Source organism: Calonectris borealis, chromosome 9 (assembly GCF_964195595.1).
Source record: "Calonectris borealis chromosome 9, bCalBor7.hap1.2, whole genome shotgun sequence".
NCBI classification, from domain to species: Eukaryota; Metazoa; Chordata; class Aves; order Procellariiformes; family Procellariidae; genus Calonectris; species Calonectris borealis.
Genome location: NC_134320.1, coordinates 3,875,345 through 3,896,654, shown reverse-complemented (window position 1 = coordinate 3,896,654; position 21,310 = coordinate 3,875,345). Strand labels below are relative to the sequence as shown.

Sequence of the window (21,310 nt, the reverse complement as noted above, 5' to 3'; positions counted from 1 at the left end):
CTCTTCTACTCTGCTCTTCTCAGTTCTTACTGGTTTTCTCTTCTACTCTGCTCTTCTCGCTGTTGCTGCTCCAGCATGGGTCGCCAGCAGACTGCAGTCCCTCAGGAGAGTCCCTGCCCTGGCATGGGTCCTCCATGGGTCACGGTCCCTCAGGGGCGTCCCTCCATCCAAGAGCGTGTCTCCAGCCCTGTGTCCTCAGCGGTCTATCCCTCCCCATCTTTCCTCAAGCTTCTCCCCACGTTTCCTCATGTGTCCTCCCCTAGCAGTTGTCGCTCTATCATAAGAGAGCTCAAGCACAGCGTTTGCTTTGTCTTCAAGGAAGGCTTTTGGCAGGCAGGCGGGTGAAGTATGATCCAAAATCCCTAGAAGCCTGTGCAAATCTTTCCTTTGAGTTCAGTGAGCTTTGGATCATGCCGTTATGGAATGAAAATTTGGCAGAAGAGCGTATGGAGTAGTTGTGACTTAAGAGTCAGGCAAAAAGATTTCAGCAAACCAACAGTGGCTGGAACAGCTTAAGATGAGTGCAACAGGCCAAGCACGGGAAGGCAGCAGAACGGGAGAGGTCAGCACTGGTGCCCGGAAAAACATTTGTAACAACAGCAATTCTCCGTCAGAGTACAGGCATGTTCAGCCTATTAAAAGTGACAATTGACCTCTGAGGTGTTCAGCTTTCAGCCTGCATCAAGGCCAGGTTTATTTGTAAGTCATCCATATTAATAGTAATCATTTGAAAAGTTCTTGTTTCTCATTTTGGAATTAATGTAGTTTTTTAAGTAAGACCTGTGAAAACCTTATCCACATAAAGAAAAAGAAAAGGTAGGATTGTAGTAGGTATGGGTCTAAAAATAAACCTTTGGGATGATGACATATGCAGCTAACCTCACCCCAAATATTCACCAAAAAAAGAATCGTGTCATTTACCGTCAGAACATCCCCTCCTGCACAAACTGGTTTTAAAAGAGAAAATGTCTAATATTTTTTATTTTTCCTCTTCAAAAGGGAAGACCTTTGTTTTACAACCAGATTGACCTGATGGTGAACTCAAGGCTGATATGTTCAATACTCTAAGTAATTTTGCAAATTTAATCTAACAAATTTAATCACATTTAAACTTAACAAATTTAATCACAACTCAAGTTCCTGTCTTCCTTCCTTGTCCTCCCCATCCTGTCATCTGGATCATTCCGAGTTTTTCTCCCAGAATATTTTGCTACTCCTTAAAGCTTAGACAGATGAGAATGTGCTTAAAGAAAATCCGTGTATTCACTGGGGATGAATAAAAGTGCAGATGGAGCTATCTGTTGTCAAGGATAACCGGTAACTTTCTGATGAAGGGAGGGGGTAGTAAAAGGTATTGAAGGTTCTTTGGGTTAAAAAATTGGAGTGGGGTCCATAAATCTGCCACCCACCCTCTTCAGTACCCAATCTCAAGACTCATAGCAGCCTTTACAGGCTCCTAGATGATGAGAACAATAGAAGGCACATCTCTCTTTGTAAGGGACTTTTGGCACCCAATTTCTCTAAGTGCCATCAGAAGCCTTATCCATAGAATTTTGTTCGTGGTATTAATGGGCATTTTGCTCTTAGATGCAAATAATCTCCCTTTTCTCTGAGACTGAGTACTCTAGAAAGAGAAAGACCCACTCACAATTTCACGTAAATTCCTCACAAAATAGAATCCCATTATTTTCCAAGTCACATGCACAGCACAGGTATTGCATGAAATATGTTTGGGTTTTGCTATAAGTAACTTCAGCTCAGGCTGAATTCCATGTCCCATTCAGGAAAGCTATCTCATAGGGTAATGGACTTAAGCATGTACTTTTTTGACTTTTGGAGCAGTATTATGGATTGTCCCAAAAATATGGCAATAAGGTGAATCTTCCTATGTATTTGAAACACAACATAATATGTATGATACACGTTCCCATATATAACAAGAAAAAATGTAGTTACTATTCATCAGAGTGAGGATCTGAGACTGCGTTTAATTCTGATTGTGAGATAGAAACATGTCCAGAATCATGTGTCTAGAGTTGAGTTATTAGCAAATAGTTTTAGAATTGAAAGTTGGTGTTGAGTGTTTTCAGACCAGCACAATTTCCCATCCTCTTCCCTATTTTTTCCTCTGTTTTCTTCTTGCTTTTGGTTACAGTTACAATTTGTCTGACTAATCCTGTTATTATGTCCTTCTTCACCGGAGGGATGGCTGATGAGTCATGGAAGAGCATGTCTTTCTCCAGCCCCTGCAGGAGCTCTCACCTCCGTACCCTCAGCTGTGAGGTATTGCCAGGCTAGCACTCAAACAAGGAACATTTGAAGCTGTGATTTTGATACGTGAATTATTCTTGGCTTTCAAGTTTTTGTCAATGGAAGTCAGCTGCCTTATATGGCTTTTAAAGCAAAATAATACAGTCCTTCAGTGACAAAGGAGTGACAAAGGAGAAATAAAGTTGAGCGGGACAATTGGTGTAGCCACATGTCCACCGACTTCATTTGAATGAACGAGGCTGGCTTGGTTGGGAGACACCGACAGCAGGAGACTCTTCCTGCTCCTGTCATACCGTCAGGGCTTCCGTGGCGGTGTGGGAGGAGACCAGGCACTTCAGTTACATTCGCAGACAGTGAGGAAATAACGTTCATGTGGCACAAATAGCTGGAGTCTAAATCTGCTGGTTTCAAGCTGAATTACAGCTCTTCAGGAATGGTGCAACTTCCCAGAGGCACGCAGGGAGAGCAGACGCTTCCATAATGCAGAGCGCTCTGCCACGGATCGTAACTAACTCACAGGAGTCAAATCCTGAAATGGGTCCTGAAAACGTCTGCCCGACAGTTCAGACACATGCATAGCTGTCTGTCTGAAAGGTCAGCTCTGCCCTTTGATGTTTCTTGCATTTGATTATGGGGGACTGTGCAGGAAGGACAGGAAAGACTCCAACTGTCAGAATTATTTAGAAAATCTCTTGAGAAGGAAGGTCTTTATCCAGAGGAGGTGAGCTTTGCCTTGCAGGGTGGAGGAGACCAAAACCAGGCATAGCATAGAGAGAGAGAGAAAGGCTAGAAGGACAGATACGTGTCGGACCCAACAATAAACAGAAATTCCCAGTTATCGTTAATTAAGTCTCCTCCTGTCCAGTCACAGGGAAATAGGTCCCATGGCAATAACAGAAAGGAAGTCAGTCAGTGCCTCTGCTGTTAATTTAGTGCCCTCCTGGGACAGACGGAGGATAGTGGTGTGCATCCACCCCGCTAACAGGCCTCATCCCACGGAGAGGTTCTGGCTCTTCCCAGCGCCTCCGAAAGTGCCCTGAAGCCCCAGCCAGAGGCCCTGGAGCATCCCCGAGCAGAGAGGCCAGCCCTGTCAGGAGGCCGGGGCGGACCGGAGACTCTGCTTGGGAGATGGGAAATGGGAGAAGCGTCTGCTCAGCCCCAGCTGGTACCTGCTACCGACAGCTGTCAAACGGTGACGGAAAAACCACGCAGCGTCCGTTTTCCAGAGGAGAGCCGTGCTCGTGAGCCGCTGTGCGCAAGGGCTAAAATGTCTTGGTTAAAATGTATGTTGCAAGAAATGAGCAAAACCTAAAGTAAACAGTTTACACAGAGGTGAGCATCTGCTGATTGCTGATATACACCGTCTCTGTTTGAAAATGGCCTCATTTTGCCCTTGCCTGCCTTTTTTTATATAGTGGAATAACAGACTCTTCAGCAAGGCAGAAGGCTCCACTACTTATGTTTCCACAGTGCATTTTCTCTCCCAAACAATGTTTGCTGCCCCAAGAGCCTAATTATCACCTAAGAGATGTTAACAGCCAGATCATTGAAACTTCCGAAAGGTTTTGATCAAATACAAGCAAGATGTAGTTTGTATTTTGCTGCCCTGTATTTCAGGAGCAGCTGGTCTCCTGAGGTAGTAAAGTGTGGACTAAGTTAATGAATTTAAATATGCTTCTATTAGATCTTTTAATCATGAATGTAATTGCATCTGGTAGTCTTTTTAATTTTTAAATATAGAGTATGTGACTGGATTTCTTTTTTTTTTCTTTTTCTTTTTCAAATCTATTGCTACTGTTCCTCCCTTCAGGGAATTCTCCAGAAGCAAGACCTTGTCTTCCCACAGTGAACATTGTGAATCTTTACTGTACTGATTCTTTCAATATTAATTTTCTGTATTAGCAATCCCCTTTCTGTCCCTCTCTACAACTGCTTCTGCCTTTGTTATGTCTGGCATAGGAGGATACACATGTAGTAACAGGTACACCAAGCCCAAGCATGGAGTGGGAGGAATTTACCTTTGGTTTTCTCTGTCTCTGATACATGCCTTTCATGCCAGCTCTGGCACTTGTCTCTAGGCTGACTGGAATAACAGGATGCACAACAAGCATCGGCCCAGCTTCTCGGAAAGACTAATAAGGGGAATTTGAACCCCTATACCTGTGTCCCACAGTCGACTGAGAGATGCAGCTTTTCTGTGTTTGAGCTAATTGATGATAAAAAATGTCATTAGGCTAAATAGAGCAAACAAAGGAAGCAGTGCTGGCAGTTCCTGTGATGCTAAACACTTTCCAAATCTTTTGCTTTTGTACACACCCTCTCTTTGGGAGGAAAAAATGAAATAGGCCAAGCTGAGATCCCACAGGGTATTCAAAGAAAAGGATTGCAATGACCATGCTACCCTCCAGCTTCCATTGGCAAAATACCCAAAGAAAAGATAAATTCCTATGTGAAGAGACAGTCAGGGGATTGAATGACTCAGGGCTGTGGGATATGGAGCCTCATATAACAAGATCACCAGCTCTCATCCATCCCAGGTTGGTAGTGACTGAAAGCCTCTCCAAGCTCAGCAGTTTGCCAGTGTATCTGAAAGAACTAATGGCCTCAGCCCAGCAGATCCCAGTGGGCAGAGACTTAATCACAGCATGCTCTAGGGATGTAGATTGCCACATTCTTATTTCAAAATTTACCAAACACAAAAAACTTTTTCTCTGTGATAATTGTTTTGACAGAGAGACTAAGCACATGCCTGCATTCAAAATGTGATTATTTCAGTAGAGCTGTGCTGATAAACCCCTTTTGGGAGAGAACTCACACTGGCAAGCATTCCTCTGCCTCTATAACTTAACCCATTTCCCTGGACAGAATAAACTATGCCCACAACTGTATATATAGCTACCACAACTTTTTGCTGGCATTGCTATTTGGCTGACTATGTTCTGTTATTATTTACTTCTCACAGTACAGCTATGCCAGTAAAACTTTTCCATCTAACCTAAGCCTATGAGGGAGAAAAATCCTGTGTAAATTTTTTGGAGGTGATGTTTTGTAGTCAAGCCTGAGGCAGAGACTTAAGCAAAAGGCTCTATAGATGCAGAATTGCAGTCTCTCAATGCAGAACCCAGTGGTCCACGATTATGTATACAACATCACCTGCAGGCCAGGGGGCACTTTGTATGCAATGTTTGTGTAAGCAATGAATATATGCCATTAAATAGGAAATGTAAATGCCAGTGGCAAGTACTGTAAGTCCTTCCGGAAGGAAAGTTGTGTGTGCCGAGAATTGCCTTGGGAGGATGTGCCCGTGCCAACCCTCAAACTTGGTTATGCCACCCCATCAGAGGCTGCGGTTGGTACCCAGCCGTAGGGTGACTGCAGTGTAGCGTGGGGTGCTGGCAGGTGGCACGCGGGCATCGCTGCCTCCAGCCCCGGCGAGGAAACGGAGATACTCACAGTTAACTGATTCCTGTCATTGTCCTGCCCCACCAACCCAATGAAATGACATTGCACTTGTGGCCTTAATACGTAAGACACAACAAATCCCATGGGAAGGGAAGAAAAATATTGCCACAGGAGAGCTTCCCCTCTCTGCTGGACCAGGCGGGCAGCGCCCAGCTGCAGATGAGGCCGTGCAGCAGCGGGCAGGTGCCATCTAGCGGGAGCGGGGCCACATCCAGCCCCGCAGCCGGGCTGGCTCTCGGGGGGAGCTGGGATGTTGGGGTATTCCCAGGCCGCAATAGAAGCAGGAGGAATAGTCCCACTGTGCACTTCTCTGGAGAGATGCAAAAGGGTTTTCTGAGTTGAAAGCAGTGCTTTGGGGAATTGCAACGTACACTTTTATGCACATAATTAGACTTATCTGCAGTAGAGCTGCAAGGTAGCTTGGTTGCCTTTCAGCCAGCTCGGACACCTCCAGAGTCCTTCAAATGGAAGGCGAGGCAATAACATTGGCCTGAATTTTAAAAATAAAAAGTGTCTCAAGGATTTATTAATCAAAAAGCTGCTTTTCAAAATCACATTCAACATGTTGACGCTTTTCTGGTAGTCATAAGTGCTCCTGCTAGCCACAGGGCAAGGGATCTCATTTACCACCCTTCGAAGCAGGAGAACCCATGGTTTGTTAGGGCGTGATATCCCTTCTTCACAGTCCAGGGATGCTGTCCCTGTGAAATACCCACTTGGTGTTTCATTGGACCTTAAATTCGCTCAGATTTGCTAACTCTTTCAGCCTCATAACGTATTGATCTGAGGGATCACCCAAGAGAGAAATCCTGTGGTTGCTGAAGTTTTGAAGACTCAAATGTCCCTCTGAAGACCCAACCATGAGTCTGATTTGTGATTCCTGCGAGCGCGGCTAAGAGGAAACAAGAGGATTCCTGTAATTAGAAATAGCTTTGCTATTCCTTGCACCTCTCTCGGCAGTGCCTGGGACGGGTCACCGTCAGAGACAGGATGCTGGCCGGCCTAGACGGATCAGTGATGGATTTGGAGCAGACCTTTCCTGCACTGCTCAGCTAATGAATTTTGCAGTCTTTGCTAGCTTCCTCAGTGTGGTGATTCACTTAGGAGAGAAATTGCTTCTGTGACCTAGACCATCACTTTGACAACTCCTGTTGGATATCTGTGTATGCCTGCTTTAAATGAACTGTGGCTGCTGAGGTTGGCAGAGAGTGCTGGTGCTGTTTGGTATAAAATACCTGCACCCTGTACTATGCGTGTTACATATTCTCCTTTTCTTTAAGAAACAGTATTAAGAAAAGTGTTAATTGCAGGCCAGGTCATGCTGTGGTGTTTTCAGGCTCATGCGAAAGAAGTTGAAACCAAGAATTAACCTACTGTTTTCAGATCAGTAATTTGTGAAAAAATGAATAATGATGCCCATGAAGTCTCCAGTTGTGCTGTCAGGAAGGGTTTTGGTTACAGTAACAGCATGAACAGCACCCGCTTCACCAGGCTGCAGCCCTTCCTGCCTGCCGCAGCCCCACTTTGTGGTGTTTCTAAGAGCAAACTCGAAGCAATTCCCTAGGTCTGACTCTGGACGCTGTGCCACAGGCAGCATGCACTGCAGCATGGGTTTCTTGGTGCTGGCACGGCCTGTGTGAGATCAGTTGCTTTTCGCTGCATACCCTTTGATGGATTTGTTGCATACGGCTTTTAGTAATGTCTTGATTTCCCAGGAAATAATGTGTTTTAGACAGAAGCCAGGCATCTTGTTACTCCTGCCAACTGGCAAGGGGGGTGTGTATATGCATATAGATATTTGGTGTTTAATAATTGAACCTGGATATATCAAGGTTGGCAGCGCATCTTTCAGCTTTAAAGACAGGGCATTGTTATAGGAAAATGGGATGTTTTCCTGTGCTGAAGATGGATTTTTCTTCCCCAGCTAATCCTGGTGTCTGCAGCTGCTGTCTAGATATCACCTCCTAAAAGGCAGGGAATGAACTTCTGAACATCTGTAACAGCTACATTAAGTGGCGTGGTTTATTGTAGAATTATGGATGATGATGGCTGGATTACTAAATTGTAAATCAATCAAAGGCATTCTGATGATATTCTAAACCATGAGAGAGAGACTCATGCAGGAAGAGACAGTGATTTATTGCACCAACTGGTAACACAACCATCCCCAGTCATTTTTATTTATCATTATTTTGAAAAGATTTCAACTCTTCATAAAAGCAAGTAAAAAAAAGAAATCTGTAATGATAAAGTTTTGCTGTAATGAAAATTGACACTCCTGCACTGGGATTTCTGGTGATAGTAAAGTGGAGAATAAGGAACTTAAGATACACAAACTTCACAATAAATTAGTTGAATAATTGCCTTTGTTTAATTGTCTTTTACGACCAAGTAAAGGGAGCCTTTGCCTTTTTATTCTTAAATCTATTCCTTTGAAAGTGTCTCACACTATCTGTAGTTTTAAACCATTGGTACCCAGGACTTCGAATGCTTAGCAAGTCATCCATTTCCAAGGCATTAGCAACACAGATAGGATTTATTTCAATCTCTGCAGTTGATTCTTTGATCCAGGCCTTGCTTAAGTGCATTCCAGTGCAATTAATTAGAAAAACAGTATAAGGCAGTGGCAACTCCAACTGATCTTAAATGTAAAAGTGACTGATTAGTAGCTCTGCTTTCGTGAGGATTATCTACTTGTTGCTTGGCAGCATCTGCTATTCCTGAGCAAGGGAGAGTCAGTTAATTGAGAAGAGGGAGCTTTGGTACTCTTTGTAAGCCACTAATATGACTATTCGCAAGCAAAGCAGCAGTGTGGGAACCTCTCCCAGCACTAATTTCAAGAAGGAACTGGGTAAATGGAATTAGGACCAGTCACCTATCTCATGCGGTTAGGCGTATGGCAGTATGTAGTTCGCACTGATTTGCTTTGCTGGGCAGCAGTTGTTCCCTTTCGCTGGCAGCCCTATGTGCCTCTCAGAGGAGCTCTTTGGAAACCAGTCCTTGCAACAGCTTGCACTGTGGCTGCTTCCAGGGATGGGTTGTGCTGCTCTGTGTGTTTTTCTTCTTGGGTTGTCTGGTTTCTTGATGTACCCTGGCTGGTTGAAAGTTACAATGTTTACTGGTACGTCCAGGACATGTCAATCTAGTTTCAAAATTCTGTGCATCTCGATTCTGTTTTCTGAGTCTTCCCACTCCGATCAATAAAAGTAGCCATCCATCAATTTTTGATTGGAACAAGATTGATCCACGAGCAACTCACGGGTGTCTGTGTTGCAGTTGCAGCTGCCTGACACAAATATTGCGTCCCTTTTGGCTGAGGCAGGCAGTTGCCAAGGAATTCAATTGTCCTGCATAAGCGATCAATATCTGCTCCTCTGACTGCTCTTGCTCCCTTAATCTTCCTGTATGGTTTCTTTATAATTTAATCTTCTTCAAGGAGACGTACTTCCTGTCTATCATGCTGTTACACTTTTCTTGAATCTTTCTTGAATCTCACTGCCAGTGGAGCTCCTGTGATTCGCAAGAGAAGCTGGCTCACGGTTCAAAAGAAAATGCAAATTCCAGCCTATTTGCGTTGTTTGCAGCTGATTCGGATAAATATCTTTGCATATTGCATAGTTACTTCTGCTTTGTCTTTGCGCTATTTCAACTTGCTTCTGGTTTTCTTTTTTCTGTGTGGCAATACCCCAATCGTTCGTTCTTCTGCATCCTGAAGTGTGCAAGAATCAGATGCAGAAATCCTGCTTTATTATGTAAAATATGCACTTGTTTTATTCATGTATCCCTCTTGACACCTGGGGAGGCTGAATCCCTGGCGTTCTCTCTCTTCCCAAAGACAGTACGAAGCTGTGCAGATTTCCGTGCAGAACCAGTGCATCTCAGTCCTGATGACAAGGGGGAGACTTAAAGTTATCAGCGTCCCTGATAACCTGGCAGCCTGCGCTGGCAGTTCGTTAGGGGACAGCACTTACCTCCTGGAGCTAGAATGAGCCCCCGAATGTTTTCCACTTAAACTATCTAGTGATAGGGTGAAAACTGCTATCTTATGCTACCTATCCAATGCAAATTGGTCTCTGACACAGAGATGAAAAGTTCAGTGTCTCATTGCAAATGTCTCATTACTCTTCAGGGGTTGATTTGTTTCTTGCTTGATTCTAATGTGTCTAACATACAAGGAGAAACTCAAAAAAAACAGTGAGTACATACCCTCGGAGCAAATATTTTATAGTAAATATGGCTGTAGTGCGTTACTAAAATCTGTATTTTGTATAATGCTAAAATCAATAAAAATGAAAGTGTCTGCAATAGAGCCAATATGTGAAGGGAGTGAAAAGTCTTCTTATGGAGAATGGCAGTGTTTTTTCATCCTGAAATTTCCTACCTTGATGACAGCAGGGGCAAGAATAAAAGCAAAAGAATGCAGAGAATAGGCCTGGGTTGCAGTCCACATTTCTACCGTCTGTCCTCTGCCAGCACTGATGTAATCCTTCTGGCAGTGAAGCTTTCCATTGCAGTCTGTCAGCATTCAGATGTGCTATTGATTAGTCGGTTTACTAAGGTCACTTAGGAATCACAACAAACCTCCTGAAACTTGGGAAAGGAAATAAATCAAAGGTATTTGATTTGTAACTTGCTGTCATTTTTGGTGCCTTGCTTCAGTAGAAGACAGCAGTCAACACTTCCTAAGCGCTTGATATGAGGAAGGTTATGATGGCAAAAGAAAGCACTTGTTTATAAACGGTGCAAGTAACATCAGCTTTTAACGGGTCCTAGAGGAGTCCAAGGCTCCAGAGGGCTCTGGAATGCCTTCCTCTCCGCCCCCCTCTGCTCCCCTCACCCTGACCCCCACTTTTTTTCCCCAAGCCTTTAGCCAATTCTCATCATATCTGTCATTTTGAAAAATGAACTGGCGGTTTACTCCGAAGGTTCTTAACATGTCATGTGTCTTTTTTTATATTAACTTGTTTGCAAGAGACAGTGCAACAGGAAATTCTTGTGCTTACACAGCAGCTCAATTTTCTTGAAAAGCAGAGATGTTGTTAAAACTCATAGTCTGTGTCTCTTCTGCTAATTCGGTATAAAACAGTCATGAGACACAAGGGTGATAGGACCTTACTTGTTTCCTGGGTAAAAGCCTATTAGTAGTATATTGCTGACAAATCTGAACTGGGGCTGAGCGTGTAACAGTGTATTGTGAACACAGCAAGTATCAATGCTGCACAACACTGAGATCTAAGGTAAAAGCGTCCCCTCATTTCAGTTATGGAGATGATGATTCTGAAAGTGTCCGTTTCTGATGCTTTCAGAGGAATTAATACCCAACCATACCTATCTTGATGCTGCATTCGATTCTAGACATCAAATGCTCCCTCGTATTACCATATATATCTCATCAGTACGGAATAGTCCGTATCATACTGCCACTCCCAAGGTGGGTATCAAGGCTATACGCGTCCTCCCAGCTTACTAACAAACCACGGTTTCACCCATCTGCCCTTGGGGCTGACTTACATCCCTTGTACCTCCACTCCAGCCCTGCAGCCTTTGCCAATATAATTCAGAAGGAATATCTATGTGAAAGGAATATATACGTAATAGTATTCCAACTACTGCGTTGTAGACCTACCTTTCTTTGTAGGTCAACTTTAAATAGAGACGTCTCACACTGCGCTGTTACTGCGCCGCAGTCACCGTGTGTGCAGAAGCACGTGCAGACACACAGTGTTATCACTCCTAACAGATTCCAAAATCAAGGCTGGATTGCTGCAGGGTGTCTGGATCGAGCACACAGATTGATCTTTTCCTTGGTTTCATGTTTGCAGGTTTCTTCACCACCAGGCTGGAGAAGGCCCTTGCACTTGTGTTTGACTCTATCCGGCGTTAAAGCTGTGACTCAGAGCCCGTGTGTGTCTGCGAACACCAAAAGAGGAGCGTGTTTAAAGTTGTTCTGAGTGGATGGAGGGTGGTTGTTCCTCTGTGAAGTGCCTGAGCTGCTGCTTGCTCTTTTGTCTCCTTCTTCACTGTCAGCTTCTGTTATCTTTTCTATTGCCTTTGCAAGAAAGATGTGTGGTGTTTGGTACCCACAGGTACGCACACGCACGAGCTTCACGCTCCCTGGCTGGCACTGCAGCCTGACCGTTCATGGTATGATGAAAAACTGCGTCACCAGGATTGTGAAGCATTCAAAATACTCCACATTTTATGAAATACACAGGGGAAAAAAGAGAGGTGTGGCTTTTCATGCATGCATGCAACTCACAGTTAATTTTTTTTTTTTTAACTCAGGGTTAAATAGTACTGGTATTTTTAAGTGTATATTTAATTACTTTAACACATTTTAATTCCTGCTAAAAGATAGAAATATGTAATAGATTCTGACCCTACAGCTATTTAAATCCAAAAGACCAGACCTAAGTAATCCTAGGTTTATTTACACTCTGAAATCTGGTACAGATCTACTTACACCCTCAGCCAGGATTGTTGTAGCTGCTGGAATTACAGTTGACTCTGTTTCTCAATTTTTAATCTGTTCTTCCCCAAGAGGTTGATAGGATAGGATAGGATAGGATAGGATAGGATAGGATAGGGTAAGATAGTTCAGTTGGAAGGGACCTACAACAATCATCTAGTCCAACTGCAATTCTCCTGGGCAGTAACTGTGAGCTGGAAGGGCAGCAGGTAAGGCTGCAGCCCCAAAAGCCGTATAAATGTTGCCGGCTATCGAAGTGCTCTTTTTTCAGGTGCTGCTGGTGCTCACGCGCCATGTTTCAGAGGGAGTTAGACGTGTCGTGTCAGCGAGGATCCAAAGCTCCGAGCACCCAGCAGGCGCTCAGATGCCGGGTTGCTAGGCCAGGGTCTTCCACGGGCTCCAGAATCTGCTTTGAAACCCCTTTCTTGGGAATGGAGGAATATATGTTTGTGTGAAACTGCATTTAAGCTGTCCTGGAAGAACGGCCCTTCTTACTCCCCCATTGCCGTAACAGGAGCTGGGGGTGCAGATCAGTTATTAGTGGTTTCTTGGAGCTGGTGTGACATGCGAGACTCCACTTTGCGTGTGCCTGAGATGAGGAGAAGCAGGCGAGTGGTTTCTGGAGCATCCACACACAGGTATCCATAGAGCAGCTTTTTGTTCCAACGCTCTGAAACGTACAGCCGAATTGTGACAGGGTGTAGCCTCCCCACGACTCTGCTTCCTTTTCAAGAAGGGGTGGACAGAAACACCCAATTTTACCTGCTGAAACCCACCCTTGTGTATTTAGAAACCTGTGCTTTGGATTGCATCCAGCCGAGAGTCTGTGAGAGTTTAATTTTTCCATTTGGAAGAAAAGCATGTCGATTTGTCTGTAGTGTGAGAGAATTCTCTTCTGCCTCCAAGCCCTGAGGCAGCCCGAGGGTTGTTTTTAGGGGTTAGCTCTCAGTGGGCATGGCCCAGGGATCGCTGCATGGGGGTGAAACTGGACCCTAGGAAGAGTCCCTGAGCGAAGAGCTGGAGGGTGAGCAGAGCCCGCGCAATGGTTGGTTGGTACGTTTCAAAACATCCTATCTTTTAATACGGCGGAGTCCCAAGAGCAGAGCAGAGACCATCACGCAAAACAAACACAACTCTGCAAAACAAACCCCGTTACCAAAGCAAGCACTGACTTGCTGTAAAGACACCCCCCTCATTTACTGGAAAAGAAAAACATTGATGTGGGTGTTTACACAGTCGAGTACTGGAGCATTGGCGTTGCTATTAAGTTTCTTGGCTTTTTGTGTTTTGTGTGGCAACCTTTATTTAAACATAGGGGACAGAAGAGAGTGGTTTATTTTGTTTGTTTGTTTGTTTGGGGTTTTCTTTCTTTTTCTATGACTTTTAAAGGGCTGAAGAGTTTATTGTGTGTGAAATGCAGGAAGAGTCTAAATGAACACCAGATGAGAGGAAACAGACTGAGGAAAATTAGGGCTATTTGCTACCAAAGGAAGTAATCGTTGTACATATATTAAATTCCAATCTCTAACTGAGAGTCTGTTTTGCTATGCAAGAAATCTGACCATAGAGTAAAAAAATGGAAATACATGGAGTCTTCCCCAGTTTGGGCTTTAAAAGTGGTAGGCAGGGGTTTGCTGTACTGGTGGCAAGCAAGGCAGGAGGCAACTTTTACTGAAGCAAGTGGTGGGGTTGGCTGGAGAGTGTTCTGCACCCCAGTGTTTCCCACCGTGAGGCTCTGTGCAGAAGGGTAAAAGAGATTTTCATGTCTGTTATTTGTAGGTAACATTTAGTATGACTTTATAATGAGAATATAAATTCCTTATAAACTTTCATCTGCCACATTCTCAGCTCATCCATCATTAGAGATACCTGACTCACCTTTACTTATTATTTAAGTCATTGCTGGAACTGCTGCTTTACGATACACTGTCCATTTTCAGCGGAGATAACCGTTAGCTAATAATCCCCTTAATTGTCTCTGTAAGGTGAGGGTTTAAGTGATCGCAGTAGGGGTGCTGACTGCTCTAGTTCTGTCCTTGGTCCCTGCAGACTAATGGCAGGGTAGGTGCATGTTTGTATTTCGCTGGTGGGAGGCAAAATCACTAGTTGTTTTAGTGATAAACTATTTACCGTGAGAGCCAGTATGAATTGAGTAAGGCCCCTCACAAATTATTTGAGGAGTGCGTAATACATGGGCTTGGCTTACAAAGATGCCTTAAATCAGCCACAAATATGACATTACTACTTCTTTTAAAACAGAGTGTTTCTCATTCCTGCAAGCTGGCAGACACGCTGTTCAGTTCAGTTAATTCAGCAAGGACATAGAAAGATTTTTTTATTATTTTTTTCTTTAGCAGTAGAAAATTTGTAGCCTGGAGGCATGTTGCTTTGACAGATTGGGGTTATATGGTTGAAGCTGACCTATGCAGCTTCCTTCCCCTTTCCCCTCCTGGCAGGCGGGATGAAGCACATACGATTGGAAGTGGCTATCCTGATTTTGCTCTTTATCTGATGGAAGGCCACCACAGTAGTCAAGAAGGACTTGTTACAGATTTTGCTTTTCCTATGAGGGATGCTTGAAAGCTCAGTGAATAACCTGTAGAAATAAAAAATAAGATATTTTGGCTGTGTGGGAGGGAAGCATTTAATCACAGCAAAGAATAGGGGATTGCACAGTCAAATAAGCACTTCTTGGCAGATTTTAGAGACCAGCAGTGGAAGTAAGAAGGGTGTATCGAATAGGAGTGTAGGAAAGAATAAATGGAAATTAACTGAAGAGAGACAATAGCATCTTATTTAGAATCTGTCACTTTATCAGAATTATGTTGACTGGTTATTAGCAAAAGAGAAGGAATTTTTTTTTAGAGGAAGAAGGGTTTCATTTCCCCTTCATTAGCTGAGGAACCTGCTGACAGGAATTAAGGCAGAATATTACTAAATGGCAGCTTCAGCCACTCCCTCATGTCTGCAAGAAAGGGTTATTTTTAACCCAGATCTGCTCAGTGACTGCATTTGCAGCGTGGCCCTGCAAAAAAAACCCTCTGCTGGCAAAACTAAGGCTGCTTTGTGCTGCTATGTGAGAATGGGAAGGAGAGGTCCGGGGTGGGAATCCTGTAGGGCAACAGTGCCCCTGACGCCTGTGTCATGAAAAGATGCCTCAAGTTAACCATTGTCCTCTGACCTCAATCCATGCTGAAGCAGGGGCTTTGCATAATCATTGAAGGAGACAGTTCCTGCTCCAAAAGATGTTATGTTTTGAATTGCCAAAATAGACAAAGGAGACATTGTCAGCCCTTCACACATGGGAAACAGAGGCAGAGAGATTTGTCTGGGGCACATAGGCTAATTTTGACAGGAGGGGTACTTACACTCCAGTTTCCTGAATTCATTTGTGTGCTACAACCACAAGATTGCCTTTCCTTTCTAATATTGGATTTTTTTCTCCCTGGAACTTCAGTTCTAATACAGAGTTGTTAATCAAAAACATGATTTTATTTTGCTCTGTTTAATAAATACACTAGTGATTCTTTCCTCAGACAAAACTGTGCAGCTTGCATGCAGATCCAAGTTGCAATGCTGAAGTTGCAAATGCCCCAAGGAGCTTCAGGTGGATTTTCAGGTTGGGACTGCCAGGGACAATAATGCAGGGAAAGGAGAGGTGTGATTTTGGCTTCTGCTTTTCTTTGTCCTCCTGGGGATCACAACCCCATGGATATGTAGAAGGGGAACCTGCAAGAGTAATGCTGTTCTGCCCAGCTTCACATGGGAAGAAAAAGAAAAAGAAAAAGATCTTACTAACTAAAATGTCCATTTTTCTTGCTCAAGCTTGTTAACTCCAGGAAGGCCAGTGAGACTTGGCATTGCATGACCAAACTGGGGCTGTTTGGGTTTTTTATGAGGCACTATTGAGTGGAACCATCTGGGCTAGGAGAAGACCACACTTCTGAAATGAGCCTTTAGGAATACTTGAGTAGCTGTCTGGGGCACCATGCTGAAAGGAAGGGCACTCACAGCTGCGTGTATTTTATGGATTTATTTTATCTCTGATGACAAAAGAGAACTTACTGGTCATGTGATTCCTCATAAATTCCAAGCCACTGCTGACAAGTGGCACTGCCTGTGTTCTCAACCACGCTGGCACAAAGTTCCCCCGACTTTCTGGCTCGCGATGTTAATAATGATGCTGCTAATGGATGATGCTTTAGAGAGATATCTAACTTTCCTCTGTACTTAAAGGCAATCCCCAAGTTACAGTTTGAGAATGGAAACTTCAGTATCTTAAGTACCTCGGGTGAGTACTTCCATGGTCATTCATCTAATATCAAAGTGGCTCATCTCTCTGGTTCCAGTCTTCCTAAAGGTGTGCTGTTCACTTTCCTGAGAGCTGAGGGAATCCGCACCTCTGAAACAAATACCCTTCCAGAAAGCTAAATACAGGTTTGGGAGCGTAACTTTCAGTATGTCAATGGTGCATCTCAACGTAGGCGGTTTAAACTATTCTTTTGCATTGCAGTCTCTCTTTGGTTTGGGGTTTTTTTTTTAATTTATGCCCCATCGGGGCAGCTTCCTAAAGTACCTCCAGGGGCCTGGTTCCACTGCCTGTATTCCAGTTTCCGAAGATACACCTTATTTCTGTGTTAGGTGGCAATCTCCCCTCCTTTAAGCACTTTTCTATGTGACAGACCTGGAAAGGGGCACATCAAATTCAGTATAATTTCAAAAAATGTAACCTATTTTCCTATGCTTTCTATTCACTGAGATGAATCTTAGAGAGAGATCGCTCATGGTAAAATGTTTACCAGTGTATCGCCTCAACTAAGATAATAGCTCTTATAGTGCAGGTGTGAAGAAAGAAATACTTGCTTCTCAACCTTTTTTTCAATCCATGTCCTGTTCAAGCTGTCTCTGTTTCAATGGACCCTAGAAGCTTTGCATGATATTTATTAATTTGATTTACTAATAGACTCATGAAGTTTAAACAGAGAGAGAGAGCGAAGAGAAACTGGACTCAGGCTTACAGGAATCAGATTCATGCCAGCTCTGCCACAGACACCCATTTGACTTTATGCACATCATTTAATATTTGTGGTTCCCCTATCTACAAAATGCAGATACTAATTCTTCTTTTTTTCCCTATCCATACTTGTATAGACTGCAGGTTTGGACAGGAATCAGCTCCTTCGGTGTCTTTGGATACCTCACAAATGAGTCCCTGATCTTAGGTGAAACTTCTAGTTGCTTCTGTAAGCCACATAATAATAATTGGCTTCACCCTGCTTCAGGAAAAAATGCAACCTTTGGATTACATTGGTGTAAATAAAAAGTCCACTACAATTCACAAGTCAAAAAATGCCGGTAGTGTTTAGCATCAGTGTCTGTCGCTTGAACATCTGGCATTCATCATTGCTTTCCTTTTCCTTCCACTGTCATATTTTATCCCCATCTGTTAGAGGTTTCTTAGCACTGTCTATATAAATCATAGCTGCATCTCAGTCTGGGTAGTTGAATCATTACAGACTGCAACGTAAATGAAGGAAAAAGAGGTAAATTTAAGGGAAGTGTTTCTCTTAAGCACTCTGCTCCCCTTCTTTCTCCCCTGTCCCTGTACACAGGCAGTATTACTAGACAGCGTGATACCCTCCCTATGAAGAGAGATGGAAAAGTTTCTAAAAATAGCAAATGTTTTTACCAGCCCTAGTTCTGAAGGCAGAAAGCAGAAGAGGATTTGGAGCCGGAGTGGACACCCATTGCCATTGTTGGAAAGACCAAAATTTACTGCTTTGGAACAACCCTTTAGCAAGTTAGTAATAAATTGGGAAAGCAAACATTCCTTGAAATCAGACTTCCCGGGCAATGTCTTTGATGTATTTTCTTAAAATTAAATTACTCTTATTGCAGTAATTTAGGTTATTGCTAGGAAGAATAATATTGAAGGTGCTAGGAAAATATGGGTGTGTTGATACTAGCCAAAGCAGAATTTTTTTACTTCCCCCCCCCCCCCCCAACTGTGCAGTGTCCTCACAATGGCCATCACATTCAGCTCTCCCAAGCCGTGCCGGCAGGGCAGCGAGCCACAGCTGCATTCCAAAGATGCATTTCTGATGGGGAAATGAATCCACCGCCATCCCATATGAAACATTTCCAGCAGCGTGTGTGCGTTACCCTGCCGAAGCCAGGTGCTCCCGCTTGCGCGCAGTGTCACACAGCCCCGTGCGCTGGGAGCACATGTGGATTTAATTCCCTGCCAGTTTTACCAACTAGAGAAGGTATTTCCTTGTTCTAGAAACACTCGGGGACACCGTAGTCCCAAGCTACTGGAAGTTAGGGAAAAAAAGGCCCATTTCCCTCTGTCTGGAGAGGGCTTTGCAGACTGCCATTGCTATCAGTCCCAGAACTTTATCCAGCCTCTACGTGGGCTGAAGCTGGAGGGTCTCTTTGTAAAGACAGCTGTCATGTTTTCAGTCCAAGGGACAGCTTGTATTGTTGGGGACTTCATTATACTTGGAACAGCAAGAATGCCCCATGTCACTATGTGTGTTCCTCCTGATTGTCTTGCTTTTTTTCCTCCTTTTTAGTCCCGCATCAAAAGTGTGTCTTAAGTTTGTTTGAATTGATAGCAGTTACCTGAAACAAGAATAAACTGTTGCTACTATTGCTGGTTGTCAACTCATGCCTTCTCTTTCTACAAAGCATATTGCATTCCTGATTTCCCATTATTTTTCACTTATGTTCCTGTGGTGTTATCCTGCTACTCACTGCAGACTCCCAAATCTCATCTCGGCAGTCAGATCAATCAAGCAGTAGGTGTCCTGGTCAGCATCTGCATGAAGTGAAAATGATAGGCCCAGCTCATAAACAGACCAGTTGCTCTGGGCTGCAGAGCAAGTCCTGGCTGATTCAGAGGGCACATGGTCCTGTGAAAGGCCAGGCAGTCCCTGAAGTCACAGTTGCTCTCTGAAGGTGGTAGATGAGTTGAATCCTGATGATTTGTTCCGACATTGCAGCCTGTTGCTGAAAATGGATGTCCTGGTGAAAGCGTTACTACTTGGCAAGACTAAAATGGTGGGCAGTGAGAAAGAGAAACATGGGTCTAATGTTGCACAAACCACTTCGCATGAGATATTGCAAGAAGAAAGTAACCCAAGAGTACAGTGGAATGGATGCTGTGATGTTGATTTACTCTTGTCTTTTTGATATCTGCGCTAGATCTCAGCTTGCCAAGCATCTTTCTTGTTACTAGCAGAATATTTATTTTATTTTCTCTTCTCCTTGTAGAAAATTTTACTACATCACACTGCTGAGAGACCCCGTATCTCGTTACCTCAGCGAATGGCGTCACGTCCAACGAGGAGCTACTTGGAAGACCTCCTTGCACATGTGTGATGGCAGGACACCAACTCCTGAAGAGCTGCCGTCATGCTATGAAGGCACAGACTGGTCAGGCTGCACGCTGCAGGAGTTCATGGATTGCCCGTATAATTTGGCCAACAACCGCCAAGTGAGGATGTTGGCCGACTTGAGCTTAGTGGGCTGCTACAACATGTCTTTCATCCCAGAGAACAAGCGAGCACAGATCCTGCTGGAGAGCGCAAAAAAGAACCTCAAAGATATGGCCTTCTTCGGCCTGACAGAGTTCCAGAGAAAGACCCAGTACCTGTTTGAGAGAACTTTTAATCTGAAATTCATCCGGCCCTTTATGCAGTACAACAGTACCAGGGCAGGAGGGGTGGAGGTGGATAATGACACCATCCGGAGGATTGAGGAGCTCAATGACTTGGACATGCAGCTCTATGACTATGCAAAGGACCTCTTCCAACAGCGCTACCAGTACAAACGGCAGCTAGAGAGGATGGAGCAGAGGATAAAGAATCGGGAAGAGAGGCTTCTTCACCGGTCCAATGAAGCACTTCCCAAGGAAGAGACCGAAGAGCAAGGACGCTTGCCCACTGAGGACTACATGAGCCATATTATAGAGAAGTGGTAGCCTAGGCAGACTTTTATATTAATGATATTCTAGGGTTTCCATATAAAAGATCATGGAAGTAAAATTACAAAAACAGCAAAAAATATTTTATTTAAAAGCAAGTCTGTAAAACAGAGGATAGATTGCTTCCTTAAGCATAGGGTCTTTTTACTGTTTCTTACAAGACCGATGAGATTCTTAAAAAAAAAATAAATAAATACATAAAAATAAAAAAAGGGTCAACATTATAATGCAGAGGTAAAAAATGCACAAATGCAGTTACCCACTCTTAAGGCCAAATGCAAAAGAATGTTTCTTATCCTCACAATTCAAACACAAATGGCAGAAGTAGGATTTTTTAAAATCTGTTTATCCCCTGAGCATAATGGTATAAAGATGCATAATTAAAAAACAAGGAAACTGAGGTTTTCTTTTGTGGGTGTTTTTGGAGGTGGGATGGGAATTGCATTGCTTGTAAGTAAATGATAACGATGACTAAGTTGAGGATGTGCTACCCTGTCAGGCTGTGATCTGAGCACAAGGGTAGTCACTTCGTTTCAGCTGGCAGCCACTGCCAGAAAGTAGAGCACCATAAAAATAAGAAGAAAAACATCAGAGGATGAGAAACATTAAAGCAAATTACTATGGCCTAGGATATGTACTTAGCACAGTGGTTTTGATACATTGCACTGGTATCACATAGACGCAACTTCATCACAAAAATAATAGGGAATTCATGCACAGAGCTCCCAGATTTGTTTCACAGGCAGGTCCCAAAACAAGTTAAAAGCCGACCAAATTCCACATAGGCTCAAACGTGCGCTCACATGCCATCCTGTCACCCTACACAACTGCCGCTCATGCCTTCATCAGTATTATGTGTTAACGGCACATGAAAACCCTATCCTACATACTAAAAAAAAGGAAGAAGAAGTTAAATAGCAGCACTCCCTCACAGATCTGCACAAGTTCCAGGAAGACCCTGCAAATAATCAGTCATTAATGGCAACATGATGAGGGGGTGATTTTGTTTTGTTTGTTGCTATGTGAAATACTGAACTAGAACAAGCATACAGACGTACCCGTATCTGTATTTTTTCACTTATTTTTACTTGCTTTTATCAAGAGATAATGGGCGTCAGCCT

At 43.6% G+C, this 21,310-nt stretch overlaps 1 protein-coding gene across 1 annotated transcript in view; it reads left to right on the top strand.

The window, feature by feature from the left end:
• HS6ST1 (heparan sulfate 6-O-sulfotransferase 1) overlaps window positions 1–21,074 on the top strand; it is a 196,167-nt gene extending 175,093 nt beyond the window's left edge. The window contains exon 2 of the mRNA XM_075158060.1: window positions 19,478–21,074. Within this exon, the coding sequence (XP_075014161.1) occupies window positions 19,478–20,186 (709 nt within the window). The 3' untranslated portion in view covers window positions 20,187–21,074. The remainder of the gene's footprint in view (window positions 1–19,477) is intronic.
• Window positions 21,075–21,310: the final 236 nt, after the last annotated feature.